This window comes from Bidens hawaiensis, unplaced genomic scaffold (assembly GCF_021521415.1).
Source record: "Bidens hawaiensis isolate Kalapana, Puna unplaced genomic scaffold, B.hawaiensis_p1.1 tig00052074_1, whole genome shotgun sequence".
Classification (NCBI taxonomy): domain Eukaryota; kingdom Viridiplantae; phylum Streptophyta; class Magnoliopsida; order Asterales; family Asteraceae; genus Bidens; species Bidens hawaiensis.
This window is the reverse complement of record NW_027499332.1, coordinates 31077-48243: the sequence shown is the minus strand read 5'-3', so window position 1 is coordinate 48243 and position 17167 is coordinate 31077. Positions and strand designations below refer to the sequence as shown.

Genomic DNA, 17167 nt, shown 5'->3' with positions numbered 1-17167 from the left:
AAACAAATAATAAAGAAAATCAAAATATAGACTATACAACTCGGGCTATCTCCCGAGTGATGCATCCAAACGCGTCTACGCCACGGTGAATGAGTCAAGGTAGAACACCTCGACTGTCTGTTCAGCTACTGGTTCGCCTATGTAGTGTTTCAACCTCTGACCATTCACTTTAAACTTCCCGCTTTTGTCTTCAATCTCAATTGTACCATATGGGAATACCTCAGTAATGGTGAACGGGCCTGACCATCGGGAATTCAGCTTTCCCGGAAATAACCGTAATCGGGAATTATATAGCAAAACTCGATCCCCACACTTGAGCTGTTTATCACCTCTCAACTTTCTATCATGCAGCTCTTTAGTCTTCAGCTTATAATTATACCAGTGTGCATATGCATGATCGCGAAGTTCCTTTAACTCATGTATATGATGGAAACGGTTCTCGCCCGCGGATGAAAGATCGAGGTTAACTGTTTGAAGTGCCCAAGAAGCACGATGCTCCAACTCAACAGGCAGATGACAGGCTTTCACATAAATCATCCGAAATAGTGTGGAACCGGTCGGAGTTTTGTACGCTGTACGGAAAGCCCACAAAGCATCATCTAGTCTGCCGGACTAATCCTTTCGGTTTAGCCCAACCGTCTTCTCAAGAATGCGTTTAATGCCCCGGTTACTCACCTCTACCTGTCCACTGGTCTGTGGGTGATAGGCAGTCGCAAGCCGATGGGTGACACCATAGCGTTGCAATGCCTTCTCCATCTGCGCGTTGCAGAAGTGAGTACCTCGATCGCTGATCAAGGCTTTCAGCACACCAAAACGAGAGAATAAATTTTTAAGAAATCTCACCACAACTCGGGCGTCGTTAGTGGGCAAGGCTCTGGCCTCGACCCACTTGGAAACGTAATCAATTGCCACAAGTATGTACTTGTTCCCTCTAGACGACGGGAACGGGCCCATAAATCAATACCCCAAATGTCAAAAACCTCGCAAACCTGAATAGCATTTTGGGGCATCTCATTTCGGGATGAGATGTTACCGACACGCTGGCATCGGTCACAGCTTTTTACAACGCATGAGCATCTTTGAAAATCGAAGGCCAATAAAATCCTGAATCGAAAACCCTCTTAGCAATAAAAGTAGCACCATGCTGACCTCTTGTCGGTCCCTCATGACAGTCGCTCAAAATCCGCCACCATTCTGCAACATCTACGCATCTCCTCACAAGCTGATCGGCACCTATACGAAAAAGAAATGGGTCATCCCAGATGTAGAACTTTATGTCAGCAAAGTATTTCTTCTTTTGCTGGTGAGACATCCTCCTAGGGAGGGAACCATCGACGAGGAAGTTCGCGATATCAGCAAACCACGGGTAGCCGTCATCCTGGGCTTTGAATAATATGAGATTCTCAATCGGGAAATGGTCATTGATGATGACCCTAGCGTCTCCAATCTCGACTCTCTCAAGACATGACAAGTGATGGGCCGCTACATTCTCGGCCCCCTTTTTATCACGGATTTCAATGTCAAACTCCTGAAGCAGCAGAATCCATCGGATGAGACGTGGTTTAGCGTCTTGCTTGCTGAAAATATAACGAATGGCAGCATGATCAGTGTAGAAGATTGTTTTGGAGAGGACAAGATACGATCTAAACTTATCAAATGCAAACACCACAACTAATAACTCTTTCTCGGTGGGGTGTAATTCTCCTGAGCACTATTTAGGGTTCGACTAGCATAATAGATTGGGTGAAAGTGCTTCTCCTTCCGCTGTCCAAGCACTGCTCCAACGGCATAGTCTCTCGCGTCGCACATCAATTCGAATGGCATAGACCAGTCGGGAGCAATCATGACCGGGGCATTAATTAGTTTGTCTTTTAGAAGATCAAACGCCTCGATACACTGTTCAGAGAAGACAAATGGAGTGTCTTTCTCTAGTAGCTTGGTCATCGGTCTCGCAATTTTTGAGAAATCTTTAATGAATCGGCGATAGAAACCAGCATGACCTAAGAAGCTACGGATGGATCTTACAGACGTGGGCGGGGGAAGATTAGAAATGGTTTCAATTTTAGCTCGATCGACCTCGATCCCCGCACTCGAGATCCTATGTCCTAGAACAATGCCCTCGCGTACCATGAAGTGACAGTTCTCCCAGTTGAGGACTAGGTTGGTGTCGACACAACGAGCCATCATCCTATCAAGGTTGGAGATACAATGATCGATCATACAATGATCGAAAGAATTCACCAAGTGGGTAGCATAAAGAACTTGGAGTTTTTCTCCTCGTCTCTATCCGATCATGGACGTTTTTCAACACATCAGATCTTAACAAGAAATAGATGTCATATGTATCAAGAGAATGGTACACCGCTGCCAAGTTCATCAAGGAGAAGGCACATTTTTTTGAGTCTCAAGTTGGATGATGTTATATCATTTATTTAAGCAAATGAATATGAAATGATTGAAAATCATATGACCATGGAAGACAAGCCAAGCTTCCCTATTGCTAATGCTTTGATTTCTCCTACGAGTAATTTATTAACAAAACCACTACAACAGATTCCCATCATTGAAGAACCCCATGAGTACAATTCTGAATCACCAAGAGTGTAGACTATTGCGTATGCAACTTCTACTAGTCAGTCTAGTCAAACCATATTCAGCGTTCAAATGATAGAAGATGTTGATGCATCATTAGCTGCTAGTGGTCAAGCTCCATATGTCCCAAAATCTACCACAAAAGGAAATGAGTTTCAAGCTCTTTTCTTCATGTTCATTGATTCTTATCATGCTCTTTTCTCCAAATCTGTTCAAGAAGATTTGGATGTTAGTACACGATTGTGCGTCTCGAGTCTTTGTATCTATCATTAATTCATTTGTCATTTAATTAATGTATTAATTATTAAAGATATTTATGTAGTTCGTTATAGTATAGTCTAGTTCGCTAAGGATGTTTAGCGAACTAGATCTAAGTTATTATCCCTCCTGATTCGTTAAGGGTATTTAACGAATCAGGGGGTGATTCGTTATGTTATTGATATTTAAGTGTATGTAACGAAGTGGATACTAGTTCGTTACGTAATGTGTAACGAACTAGATCCATCTTCTATTTATAGTGGCTTTAGTCCACAGTTTAATTTAAGCATTTGAGTTATATTATCAAACCCCTGCCCAGATTCACTCTCAAGCTTCAATCTATGTATTACTATTATACACATACATAAATACAACTAATTTATATATTATATCTACAACATACAATCAAGAGTAATTATGAACTAGATCCTCATTAGGTTAATTCTATATCAGATCTGAGATCTGTATCGGATTAACGATTTCAAACAAGTGGTATAAGAGCATTCGGTGCTCGTTTACACTTGATTTGGATGTTAATTGATGTTATTAGATTGATAACTGATAATGTTTGTGTTAAGTCTCAGTTCAGTTTGATTTTGGATCGAATTGATTGTTAATTGTTTTGTTTGGATTGGGTTTAAGAGTGTTAAGGTATTGGGATATTGTATTGAACTGGAATTGTGATTTGGTGTGGATTGTTGTGGTTATTGAATTGGATCTGGTTTAAGCCAAGAACAGGGGAATGTTTTTTGTTAGATCGGATACGAGTTAATTGGTTATTGGTTACGGAACGATTTGTATTGGATTCGCGTTGTGATTACGAGTGTGTTGGTAGTTTGATTGAGTAATGTGGATAAGAATGGGTTAAGTATTACAATTTGGTTTCTGGGTTTGTGTTCATACATTTTCCAGAATTCTGGAAATTATGAGGTTGAAGGTTTGAAGATTTGAAGATTCATACTAATTCGTTAACCTTTCAGCTTAATTCGTTAACATGTTGGCTAATTCTTTGATAACTTTAGCTAATTCGTTAAGATTATCATCAGATTCGTGAACTAATTCGCTAAATAATTCGCTAAGTATTCTAATTCGTGTCAACTAGTTCGTGTGACACGTGTCTTATCTCGGTAATTGTTTTATAACAACTTTTGCCATGTGTCATTTGTTGTCAGAGGTTTCTTACAACCGTTGTAACTACCTAATTCGCTATAGGTTGATTCGTCATCAACTGTAACTGATTCGCTACTTAATTCACTAAGCATACACTTAGTGATTCGTTAAAGAAAACCATTCTGTTTCGTTACTTAATTCGTGGACCATTTCGTTAATCTTATTCCTAATTCGTTATTCACTCTACCTTAACTTCGTTAAGTTGTGATTCGTTAACCACTGTTCACAGTTCGTTACCTATACTGTTCACAGTTCGTTAGTCTAATTTTCAATTTTAACCCTTAGAGTTTAAGAAAATTATCATTTAACAAATATGGCTGGTATGTATGCACTAGCTTCACAGAATCTGTTAATGCAACAAATTCTACAATTGGACACTGAGATTGGCTCACATTCTAAATGTCCACGCGTAATGAAATTCAGTGATTTTGCTAAATGGGAACCCCGTTTTTGTGCTCATTTGGGTTCTGTTCATCCTGATTGCTCATATTGTTTGGATGAGGTGTACACTGACCCTATGATTGGTGATGATACAATTGGTTACACACCTAAAGCAACAATCTCAGTACTCACAAGAAGAGAAGAAAGCATTAGAAATTGAGAAAAAGGCTTATTCTACTCTTACCATGGCTTTACCCGAAAACATCTTTCACCAAGTGGATAGCAAAAAATTCTGTGCTTCTTTATTTCAACATATTCGTATGAGGAGTATGGGGAATATAACTAAGAGTAAGAAGGTAATGCTCAAGTTTCAATTTCGAAACATTAACTTATTGAAGGGTGAAACAGTTGAGGAGATGACTACTAGGTTTAATCACTTGATTGCTGAGATGGATAAAATGAAATTGAAAACTTCTGAGGTTGATAAGATTGACACTATCAAGAGTGCACTACCAAGTTCTTATTCTACGTTTTTAATGGTTTTGAAAGAGAATAACTATTTCATGAATGAAGACTTGACTGCAAGTGAATTCTTGCAAAAGATTGAAGCAAGAGAATACGATCTTAAATGTCAGATGTCTTCCAAGGAAAGTCAAGATCTTGCTTTCTATGGTGGTATTATGCCTCTAAGTTCAAATATTTTTCCAATCACTGCATTTCTTTCACATAATGCAAGTGAAAATGAAACAACCATCTATAGTGATCCAAGAGCATGTTTTTACACGACTGGTAATTCTGGATCACCTGGTGTTTCTGTTGGATCTGGAAATTCATCTGCTACATATCCATTTGCTCCACCACCAAGGGTAAATATGAAGGAAGCAGAATAAAACTTTGCTTTTCTGACAGCCTTCATGTCTTCATATGAGAATTTGGTGAGTAGTATAATAGCCACAAGTGATCTGACTGATGAAGATTATGATCAAATTGATCAGTCATGTTCCACCTTTAACTTGAAGTGATCTTCCAGCTTTGAACAAGAAATTGGGATTTGATAAGTTAAAAATGTTACAATTGCCAAGAATTCGGACAATTTGCAAAAGAATGTGACAAGCCGAAATAGGAGTATACTGGTCCTCTTGGTCAAAATCAAAATTCTTCTACACCACGAGGTAATGATGCTGAAAAAAAGCTATCTACTTCTGGGTCACAAGCAATGTTAGCTGAAGGAACTGATTGGTCACAAAGATTGTTGTGTAACGACAATCAAGCAAATTTGGTAATGTTCAAGACTAATGATGTGTTCCAAGATGCAACAAGAAGTGAGATATCGCCTGATAATGACACTGAATCCGATTATGATAATTCGTGTGTTAATATCCCAACCACATTTGCTTTCATGGCTAAGATCAATGAGGTTAGTCATTCTATCTATGCTACTTCATCTGTTAAAGTAAATTGTGTTGAATGTGCAACTAACAAACCTAAGTTAGAGTCTTTGAAGAATCATAACGATAATTTAGTGAAATAGATTGCTTCACTTAAGGATACTTATCGACAATCTCTTGAATCTCAAATGAGATCTTGAGAGAAGATCGAAGTTTTGTCGGTAAGTAACCATGATCTTAAAGCTAAGTTATCTGTTAAAATGACAGTCAATGATCAAAAGTTTCAAGAAATCTTGAAACATAGATCAAAGATAACTGAACTTGAGAATGAGGTTCTCGAGTTGAAGAACAAACTGGGTAAATTTAGAAATTCATCATTTTTGCCTAACGAAATAACTGAAGTATCTGGTAAGCAAAAAGATTCAAAGAAAGGTATAGGTTTTGTTGAAATTCCACCTCCTTTTCAGAATGATTATAAACCAAATCCGTTTGCTAGAAAAGAAGAGGATTTGATTGAAAAAGAACCTGTGATTTCAGAAAAATCTAAACCTGTTAAATCTGAATCTGTTAAAGCCCAATCTTCGACTCAAAAACCTCATATTGAAAGCACTAAAGTCTTTGTTGAAAATGTTGACAAAGTGATTATAGAGGATGTGTTTGTACCAGAGGTAATACACAAAAACAAGAACATTCCAAGTTCTAATCACATTCTTTGTGAACCTCATGATTTTGAGGAAGCTGTGTATGGTTCATTCAAACCTCATGTGAGAAAAGAAGACCATGTTAATGTTAAACCGGTTAAGGCTAAAGTTTCTGATGAGGATTTGATGCGATTTATCAATCCAACTATTTCAAAGTCGACAAATGGTCGTGTGCTTAAATTGAAAGGGATTGACACGATGTTCACTGAGAAAGACATTCCAATTAGTATCATTAAACCGGAACTGAATGAAAGTATTTTTCACAATGAAACCTCTAAGATTCAATATCCTGAACGTCGGTATGCTCAAGCTAAAACATCAATGACATCTGATCCTTTGACTAAAGCAAAACAAGTTTTAAAACAAGCTAAGAAAGTTCAGTTTGTAAAATCAACTGGAACTGATACTTTGCAAAGTTTTTCTAATTGTTCTAATTTGGATTTTTATCTAAAGAAGAAGTCAGTGTCATCTGATGATTTAGCTAAAAGCTTTACCAAGAATGTGACTTATCATCCTTCCTTGTCATATGCTACTGTTAAACCTCAAAATGATCGTGTGGACATGCGATGTTGCTTTCTTTCCGGTCAACAAGGTCACGTTGTGAGGAATTGTGGACAACAGAAATTTCAAAATCATCATCCTTTTGTTAAGGACCAACCAAAACCGGTTCCTTTGATAAAAGAGATTCTGAAACGTCCTGTATCGTATGATAATGATACTCACATCATGTTCTCAAACGTGAACCCTCGTAAGGTTATTCATGTGAATGAAACACATGATCAAGTGAAACCAAAATTTATTCCAACTGAGCCCATATGTAAGAACACAAATTCAAATGTCGTTCAAGAGGCTTATCTAAGACGTAAGTCTAAGAATCCGGTAACTTATTCACAAGTGGCTGAACAATAGTTGAATTCGGCTAAGTTTAATATTTCTCAAGAAAACCAAAAGGTGCCCAAGACTGAGGTCTGGGCTGCCTTTTTGAACTAATCATTTTATTTTGTGTGTAGGGTACATCCAAAACCATTATGGTGAAAATTGGATAATGGATAGAAGATGTTCTCATCAAATCACTGGAAATCTCAACCTCTTAACAAATGTGAGAAATATTCAAGGGGGTTATGTAGCTTATGCTGGGAATTCTGGGGGCATGATCACACAAGAAGGTGAAGTTTCAAATGGTCATATTACCTTTGAAAAGGTCAATTACTGTGACAAGGTGGACCATAATTTATTGAGTGTGTCGCAAATCTACGACAAAAAGTACACCACGGTATTTACTGACAAAGAGTGTCTTATCTTGAAACCGGGATACGTGATTCCCGAGGACATGGTTGTCATGAGATCACCTCGATCAAATGATATTTATGTCTTAAATATGAGCTCTAAAGTATCAACGTCTATCGAAACATGTTTTGTCTCAAAAGCAACCGAAAAAGATTCTATTCTATGGCATAGTAGAATTGGTCATATTCATGTTTGAAAGATGAATTATTTAATGGCAAACGACTTAGTTGAGGGTGTCTCGTTGAAGAACTTTAAGTTATCTGATCACTGCATTGCATGCAGGAAGGGTAAGCAAAAGAAAAAGTCTCACCCATCTAAGTTATTGACTTCCATTGATAGTCCTCTTGAATGACTTCATATGGATCTTTTTGGTCCTGTGAATCGTGCGAGTATCTCTGGGGATAGGTATTGTCTTGGTGTCACCGATGATTATTCAAGATACTCATGGGTGTTATTTATGAGTTCAAAGGATAAAACGCCTATTTTGGTACAAAACCTTATCACTAAGATCGAATCACTATACAAACAAAAGGTGAGGAGAATTCGAAGTGATAATGGTACTGAATTCAAGAAAACTGTATTGGATTTATTTTTCATTCAAAAAGGAATTCATCGAGAATATAGTGCATCCTATGTACCACAACAAAACGGTGTTGCTGAACGAAAGAATATAACTTTGATTGAAGCTGCAAGAACTGTGCTTGCTGATTCTAAGTTTCCTGTTCAATTCTGGAATGAGGCAGTGAATACAGCTTGCTATACGCTTAATCGGGGTTTAACTGTTAAAGAACTCAAGAAGACAAGTTACGAGCTTTTAAACAATCAAAAGCCTAACTTAAATTATTTGGAACCTTTTGTGTGTCCTTGTACAATGCTGAAGAAGGATGCGAGTAAGTTTGAAGAAAAAGCCATTGAAGGATATTTCTTGGGGTATGTGTCTCCAAAGAAAAGAGTATTTAATTTCACTTCTTGTTGTGTTGAGGAATGGTATCATGTGGACTGTCAAAAGTACACCACTCCACCTCAAGGGAAAGGTCCCGACTGGATGTTTGATTATGATGGATTATTTAATTCATTTACTCTATCAACTTAGAACATTGACGAGGACCTGGTTCAAGCATACTTTGAAGATCAGTTGGCCATTCCAAGATTTTCAAGTTCTAATGATGTTGAAGCTCAACCTGGTGCTCCAACTGAAGATACATGTGATGCTTCTCCTGCTTCTTTTGATACTGTATCTACTTCTTTTGATGACAATCAAGCTGATGATACAGTTATTAAACTTGACAGTGATAATGTTTCATCTCCTGAACATGGTGAACATTACACTAACTTATTTGATAATGTTGTTGTTCTTGAGAACCCTACTCTACGGATTCGTAGTTATCATTCATAGGAAAACATTATTGGAGAAATTGATGTTGGCGTTCAAACACGTCATCAAGTTGCTTCGTCAAGTGAGATAACGTATTGTGTGCTTATGCAGATTTACATTCCTCTGGAATTGAAAATTTTGCTAAATTCACTTGCTTTCTATCCCAAGTTGAGCCAACGACACCTCGTATGGCACTTCAAGATCCTTCTTGGGTAGAAGCCATGCAAGAAGAATTATAGCAATTTGCACGTTTGGGTGTTTGGGATTTAATTGACAAACCTGCTAGAGTCAAGAAAGCAATTATGACTAAGTGGGTATTTAAGTGTAACAAAGACGATCGTGGGGTGATCGTGAGAAATAAGGCACGATTAGTGGTGCAAGGTTTTCATCAGCAAGAGGGTATTGATTACACAGAAGTATATGCTCCAGTTACAAGATTAGAGTCGATTCGAATCTTTCTGGCATATGCTGCTTATAAGAATATCAAGGTCTATCAAATGGATGTTAAAAGTGCTTTTCTGAACGGTGAACTACACGAGGAAGTGTTTGTTTTACAGCCTCCTGATTTTGAAGATCCTGATTATCCGGACCGAGTTTACCGATTAAACAAAGCCCTGTATGGTCTACATCAAGCCCCGAGAGCTTGATATGGCACGCTCGCCGACCATATGACTGATAATGGCTTCAAGCGAGGGACTGTCGACTGCACTTTATTTCATAAGACTGTTGGTGATGATCTTCTCCTAGTTCAGATTTATGTCGACGACAATATCTTTGGGTCTACAAACGACACGTTACGTAAGGAGTTCGAGAAGTCCATGTAAACGAAGTTCGAGATGAGCTCGATGGGAGAGATGAATTTCTTTTTAGGGTTTCAAGTTCAACAGTCTACAAACGGAATCTTTATTCACCAAACCAAGTATGTGAACATGTCTTGAGCCGATTCAAGAAATCTGCCGGAAAACTCCCTTCAACTCCTCTCCCCGTGGGTCACAATTTATCACCGGATGAATTGGAGGATACCGTTGATCCTACCCGCTATCGTGCTTTGATCGGATCTTTAATGTATCTCACGGCTTCTCACCCTGATATTATGTTTGTTGTTTGTCTTTGTGCAAGGTTTCAAGCAAGTCCCTGAGTGACTCACCTAGCTGTGGTTAAGCGAATTCTTCAGTATCTGTGGGGAAATCCAGACATCGGGTTGTGGTACCCCAAGGACGATAACTTTTCAGACTTAGACTATGGAGGTTGCAAGATCAACTTCAAATCAACCACGGCAGCGTGTCAATTTTTAGGAAACCGGCTTGTTTCCTGGCAGTGTAAGAAGCAAACAACGGTCTCCACTTCAACCCCCAAAGCTGAGTTTGTTGCAGCCTCGAGTTGCTGTTCCCAAGTTTTGTGGATACAACAACATCTTCGCGACTACGGTTTGAAGTTTAATTGATAACTCTGCTGCCATATCTATCACAAAGAATCTCGTACAACACTCAAAAACAAGACATATCAAAATTCGATATAACTTTATACGGGATTGCTTTGAGAAGAAATTAATCGACCTTGAGAAAATACATACAGATTTTCAGGAAGCCGATTTATTTACCAAAGCTTTTGACAAAACGCGTTTTCAATTTTTGCTTGGTTTAAATGGATTGAAGACCCTTGCTGATATCCTGAAACATGGATAACTAACTTTATTTTCAGTTATTTTTTTGTTAATTTTATTTTGGTTTTGGTTTTTAGGGGGGAATATAGAAAATACGAAAAGATTGTCCTTTCGTTTGTATAGATAAAACCTAAAAACATTGAAAAATTTTAAAAATACAAAAATATTGTGTTTTCGTGTTTTTAATTTTTCCTTTAAAAAATTATTTTCAAAAACCAAAAACAATTTAAAATCCAGAAATGTCCAAAAAAATTTGTGTTTTTTCAGCTTGTAAAGAAAAATCCAAAAATTCAAAAAGATTGTGAAGTTATTATGTTTATAAGAAAATTTGAAAAAGACAAAAAGATTGTGCTGTTTAAGTATATATAGAGAAAAACTAAAAAGATTTTTGCTTACACTCGCTGAAAAGTATGTCAATTATTCATATTTGAAGGACATATACTTGTATATGTTTGGTCCCGATATCTACTAGTAAATGTTCGGGTTAACCATTTACCTGATAATGGACAGTAGTTGGGGCGTTTGCTATGCATTTTTACTTTATTTTCTCGCTGAAAAATATGTCGGTTATTTAAGTTTGTATAGCATGCTTGCATGTTTTGGTCCTCTTTTATTCACTTGTGAATGGATATGATAGCCATTTATTTGTAGACTTAATTTAATTGGGGCAATTAAATTCATTTTTGTTTATGCTCCTCAAAATTTTGAGGTTTTGAAGCAAAAAGAGAAAAGATAGTACATTGATTGCTTTGACCCCGTATCCAGCAAGAAGTAAGCTTAAAAGACTGAGTGTTTAATTGCATTGGTGCATTGGTAGTTCTTAAAACAAACAATTAGAGTAAAGTATGTGATATAAACATAAAGAAATGCCAAATTGTAAGAGGTGTTAGTCCCTAGCAAAAATCTCGGTGAGGATGGCAGAAATGTAATAACTTGTCATACTCAAGCCTTATATTTGTTTGATCACCCAAAAATAAAATAAAGCAAATAACAAGCTTTGAGGTTCTAGACACTATGAGTCTTTATGCGGCTTAATCATCTGGGTATTCAAATGTATGAATATTTCATTCTCTTTTAGAGCAAACCCAAAGTCATTAAACTTGATCACTGATGTACCTTGTACAAATCTAAATTACTGACTTGATCAGAATCCGCTGTTAGTCATACTTTTTTCTTCCCTTGCGCGCGTCTCAATTCTATTAAGAAACGGACCCTAGGGTGTAGGTTCCCAGCCGGATCTACACAGGAGTATCTCATAACACGAGGGTGCGGAATCCCCACGTAATACGATACGAGTGTAAGATAAGCAATACGTTGAATCGATAGATAAACACACGGAATAGAATGATAAAAGTGATATAATACCAAAGCCAACACGTGATGCTAAAGATCACAATTCAACTCGTTCAGGAGAAAACTTTAACCCTAAAAGCCGAAGTGGAGGTTTAAATAGACCTCGACAACTTCGCCTAACATACTAGGCGAAGTTGTCATAACTTCGCTTATCCTTCAAGTTCGCCTAACACTAGCGAACATACAATAAAAAATATTCAAAACATTACAAACAAACTAAATGATTACAGACACAGACAAAACACAAGATACTGAACTACTAACATTATGCACCAACAGACCCCCCCCCTTGCAGTAGCTTCATATCTCTATCTTCTTTCTCGTGTCTAGTAATCCTAAAAATCTCGTGCCACCCGTCTTCAAGCATGAACGCCCTGTCTTACACAGACAGAGACCACCCTCTGGTATTTCTTGGCTTCATCTTTCCATGCAGGAATGTAGAATATCTTCTTATCGTTTAGTACCTGCAAATCAGCTTGAGACAAATTTACCAAGTGCATGGGATCATACACTCTTAGAATCTCCTGTTTGTCCTCATCTACCATAACAGCTTTAGCTGTCTGACTATCAACGTACCACCACTTGAGACTCTTTAAAACATCCTTGGGCATCATCTTCATCGGCACTTCTTTCAAACACCGGATCGGCTTATACTTCATCACCATCCAAGGCTTGCCATCAGCCCTCATTCCCTGATCCTTATCTTCAACCAACCTTCCTTTCTGAGGCTTTAGAAGCTCAAACTTTTTCTCCTTAATAGCTTCCTTTCATACTATCTTTCCAATTATTCTTGCAATATCATCATCACTCCTATTAATCAATCTCAAACGAGCCAAATCTTTCACCTCACACTCAAGCAAGGTGTTGAGCGATCTCAAAGCCTTCTTAAAATATTGAATCCCATCATAACGTTTTATCACAAACAACTTTATCTCTTCATCATAAAACCAGCAAATGATACCTTTCTTTGACTCAGCGTATCCCTTGATGTTGTAACTCTTATTGTTGGAACCGCTGGCTTCTTTGTCTTGACAAACCACTGAGCACAACCTTCTTTCTATCTCGACTGTTCTTCCCACTCAGACTCATTAGACACATTTGCATCTTGACTCAAGTTCACCTTGTCAATATTCGGAATATCATGCTCTACACCATCATCAACAATCTCCCATTCTTCTAAGTCACTGTTAATCTCTTTCTGTTCCCCAATCTTTCCAAACTCATCAGCCGTTAACACATCATCAGCTGACACATCATCATTACCCAACAGTTCCTCATCATCCACAACCACCACATTCTCACCACCTGATCCACCTGATGTACCAGCAGACTCCCTCTGAGATATGGAAGTCCCAAGAGTTGTTCAGTTCTTGGCAACTCACCACCTGCACCTTCCGATGCATTGGGATCATCGTCTCTATCTTGCCTCTTCTTGGTTCTCAACTCATCACCCTTGCAGCTCGTCTCCCCCTGAGATGCTAAGAACTGTTTTAAAGCATCAAATAGTTTACCGTGTTCAACAAGGAGGGACGATTGGATCTGATTTTCTGCTACAAGTCGCTGGATTGCTTGAGTCTGGATTAGATTGATTCTTGACTGTTCAGCAACTACCCGTTCAAGAGCCGCTATCCTTTCTGAATCAGACAAAGTAGCATCAAAATCAAAACGCATGTGAGAAATGTCTTGAGCATAAGGTGGAGGAATTCCCAAACTAGCTGGAGTATCAGAAGCAGGCTGAATAGTAACCGCGGGTGGTATTGTGACAGGTAACCCCGCAGTAGCAACCAACGTTGACTCAACAAATCTTGCAACAACCTCCGATGGAGTAACAGTAGGAGGTGGCAAGGAAACTATCTCCGGAGCAGTAAACTGAAACGTGGTTGGAGGAATATCAAATGATGATGACATTGTCACCAATGGAACACCTGTGGTAATCGGCATTGTGACAGTCGTAGAAGCAGGAACCATGGTCATACCGGATAACGAGGGTGGAGAAAAACAAACAACCCTCGAACCTTCACCAACACTTGAACTTTCACCAACCCGTGCCTTCTTTGATCTTCGTACCAACCGATACAAATCCTCCTCATAATCAGATTCGCTGTCATCCGAGTCTTTCTTTCTCTTGCCATGTATTCTTTCTTGTCTGGCAAGAATCTGTTGTGCTTCAACGATATAGTCAATGGAGGAGTCAGAGTCGGTTCTCTCAGAATCCGCCACAGATGTAGCGACCATAGAAACATGAACACCAGATGCCTCTGCTATTGAGACATGAGCTTCAGTAGCTGGATCCATGTCAAACAGCCCTTGCCCTCCAAAGGCAACTTCCGGATTAGCAGGCGGTGCTTGCTGTCCCATGGGTGGAGATTGAACTACATGAGGTGGTTGAGGAACATTAGCCTGTTGCGGTGCCGGATCAAGAAATTCATCTCCTAGAGGAGCAACATAAGCAGGATTCACCAAATAACCAAACAATGCAGTGTGCCGCGGACAAAGTTCTAGTTTGCTACGAGCACTTGATGACCTACATTGCGCAAAAATTCTCTTATTTACACTTTTAACATAATGGATAGGACGTCGTTGAGGCAGAGTAGGAGCTACGTGATTCAGAATCATCTGTAAGAATCTCGGATACATTAAAAATCTTTCCCTAGCGACCGCGCGTCTCTGACGATTAATCTCATAAAAAACCATCTGACTAAAGCTATAGGGCTTGTTGTAAGTCAGGGCAGTCATTGCAGATTGCATCGTTGCCCCCATACCGTCTGTACCAGCTTTACGACCTGACATGCACACTATCATCACGTGCATCAGAAACCGCCACTGATCAAATAAAAATCCCTTTCTTCTTTGAGTGTCACCCAACGGACCCGAATAACCCATGCGTAGAAACGCACCATCTCTGAATGTAGCCGGAAAGTCTGTGGGATCATTTGTAGTTTCAACCCCAAACTGTAAAGCAACCCTTATTTGATCTGCCGAGAATTGTACTACCTGATTGTTCACTGGAGCGCGCATAACCGAAGGATCAACTCTAAAGTCATATTCAACTGTTCGCCAAAAGTCTTCGATATTTGGTAGCGAAATGGGAAGAGTAGTCGTGATGGCGTGAAAAATACGTGAGCGAACGAGAAATGAAATGATCTCACGATAGTCGTCTATACCACTAGCATCCGGATCTAAAGTGATATACATGTTGTGACCCGGAAAGAACTGTCGGTTGTTATCTCCACCTTCATCACCACCAGCACCTGCCACAGCTGCCATATCTGCACAACAAACGGTTTAAGTTAGAACGCCGGCTTGACAGATCATAACTTCGCCTTATACCAGGAGCGAAGTTAGGATATATTTGATTGTTAACTTCGCGTAAACACCCAACTTCGCCTGAGAACAAACCAGATCACTTAGGTAATATGTTCCTGAGCAGGCGAAGTTAGTCATATGGCGAAATTAGTCATATCACTTCGCCTAAACCCTAACTTGGCTGCTTAATTGGCGTACCATGATAATCCAATTGTAGCTAGGTTTGGCCAATCTGAGAATGAAAACATGATAAAGGTTGTTCGATAAAGACTCAGATGACCATGTTTTTACTAAAACACTGTTAAAACGAATTTTTGAATGAGGGTTTAAAGAACTGTTCAACCAAGTCCACAATTTGGATCATAAAGACACTGATTTTCATCATATGTTACGAATTGCGGGTCACAATGATCCTACAAACCTTTAAATCGGACAAAAATCAGATTATAATGAGGGTTAATTTGTGGGTATAAGTTCGCCGAGGGTTATAAGTTTGGAAATAATTTGACCAAGTTGACCACCGTTTTCACCTTAATATAGTTTTGAAAATACAGGGGCGAAGTTATGGTTAACTTCGCCCCTTTGACAACTTCGCCTAAGGTCAAACAGCTGGTCAACTTCGCTATATTGATAACTTCGCCAGATCCAACTACGCTTAAAAACAACTTCGCCTTAAGTGAAGTTGACTAGAATTAAAGAAAAAGGGATCAAAACAAGTAACCAAGTGTTTATTAAAACGTACCAAGGTATAAAATATAAAACAAAGTAAAGATAATTAAATAAACGGGATCAAATTTCACTCATGACGAGAACCTGCATGTTTTAGAAAAGATCCGAACAGGAATCATACTGATTAAGCGGTTGTCACTAAGATTCATGTTCAACAGTATTATGACATAAAGAAGCAGGTTGTAGGCAGGTATAAAACTTAGTATGGTTTTCATTGCTTCTGTGATACGGATTAGGTTCAATTAAGCTCAAAATTTAGATGGATATCACATGAGAGATTGTGATGCCTCCTATCTATTCTCAAAGCGTATTTGGCTTTCCCCAAGTCACCCCGAGTTGACCTCGACCCGTAGTGTCTGATTAATCAATGAGCACACATCTATCTTTAAGGTCTTCTTCCCGTTCTTTCTTCTGCTTGAAATATTCTTTCTTGTTTCTTTCTAGATATTTGAAACACTTTAAGCTTTAGAAGGCCTAAACTATACATATATATATTTTTTAATAGAAAACAAGGTTACTCAGGATTGATCATCCCATTAAGCTCAACAAGATTTTGAAAACGGGATCGGTCAAACGCCTTAGTAAAAAGATCGGCAAAATTATCCAAAGAATCAACCTTTTCAAGCACAATTAATTTCTTCTCAGCACAATCCCGTATAAATTGATGACGAATGTCAATATGTTTAGTTTTGCTGTGTTTAACGGGATAGTTAGTTACTGAGATTGCAGCAGTGTTATCAATGCAAATAGGAGTTTGAGTGAAATTCAGACTATAATCGCACAATTGCTGTTGTATCCATAAAACCTGGGAGCAGCAGTTTGATGATGCCATTTACTTTGCTTCGCAGGTGGAAACGGCTACTGAGGTCTGCTTCTTGCACTGCCACGACACAAATCTTCCTCCAAGAAACTGACATCCACCGGTTGTTGACTTCCTGTTCTGATTGCAACCTCCATAGTCAGA

At 38.6% G+C, this 17167-nt stretch overlaps 1 protein-coding gene across 1 annotated transcript; it reads right to left on the bottom strand.

Moving 5' to 3' along the window:
- Window positions 1–1060: 1060 nt before the first annotated feature.
- On the bottom strand, window positions 1061–2577 carry LOC143599367 (uncharacterized). Its single transcript, XM_077077342.1, has 2 exons — window positions 2549–2577; window positions 1061–1643 (listed from the first exon to the last, which is right to left on the bottom strand). Exons 1-2 carry the CDS (start codon window positions 2575–2577, stop codon window positions 1061–1063), a joined length of 612 nt encoding a protein of 203 aa, XP_076933457.1.
- Between the last annotated feature and the right edge of the window lie 14590 nt (window positions 2578–17167).

Excerpts from the sequence above, each read along its gene's own strand:
- LOC143599367 (XM_077077342.1), bottom strand. The coding sequence starts at position 2,577 with ATGGGGTTCTTCAATGATGGGAATCTGTT. Across the intron at positions 1,644-2,548 it reads TTCAATGATGGGAATCTGTT|ATCGTATCTTGTCCTCTCCA; the intron begins GTAGTGGTTTTG and ends TGATAAGTTTAG.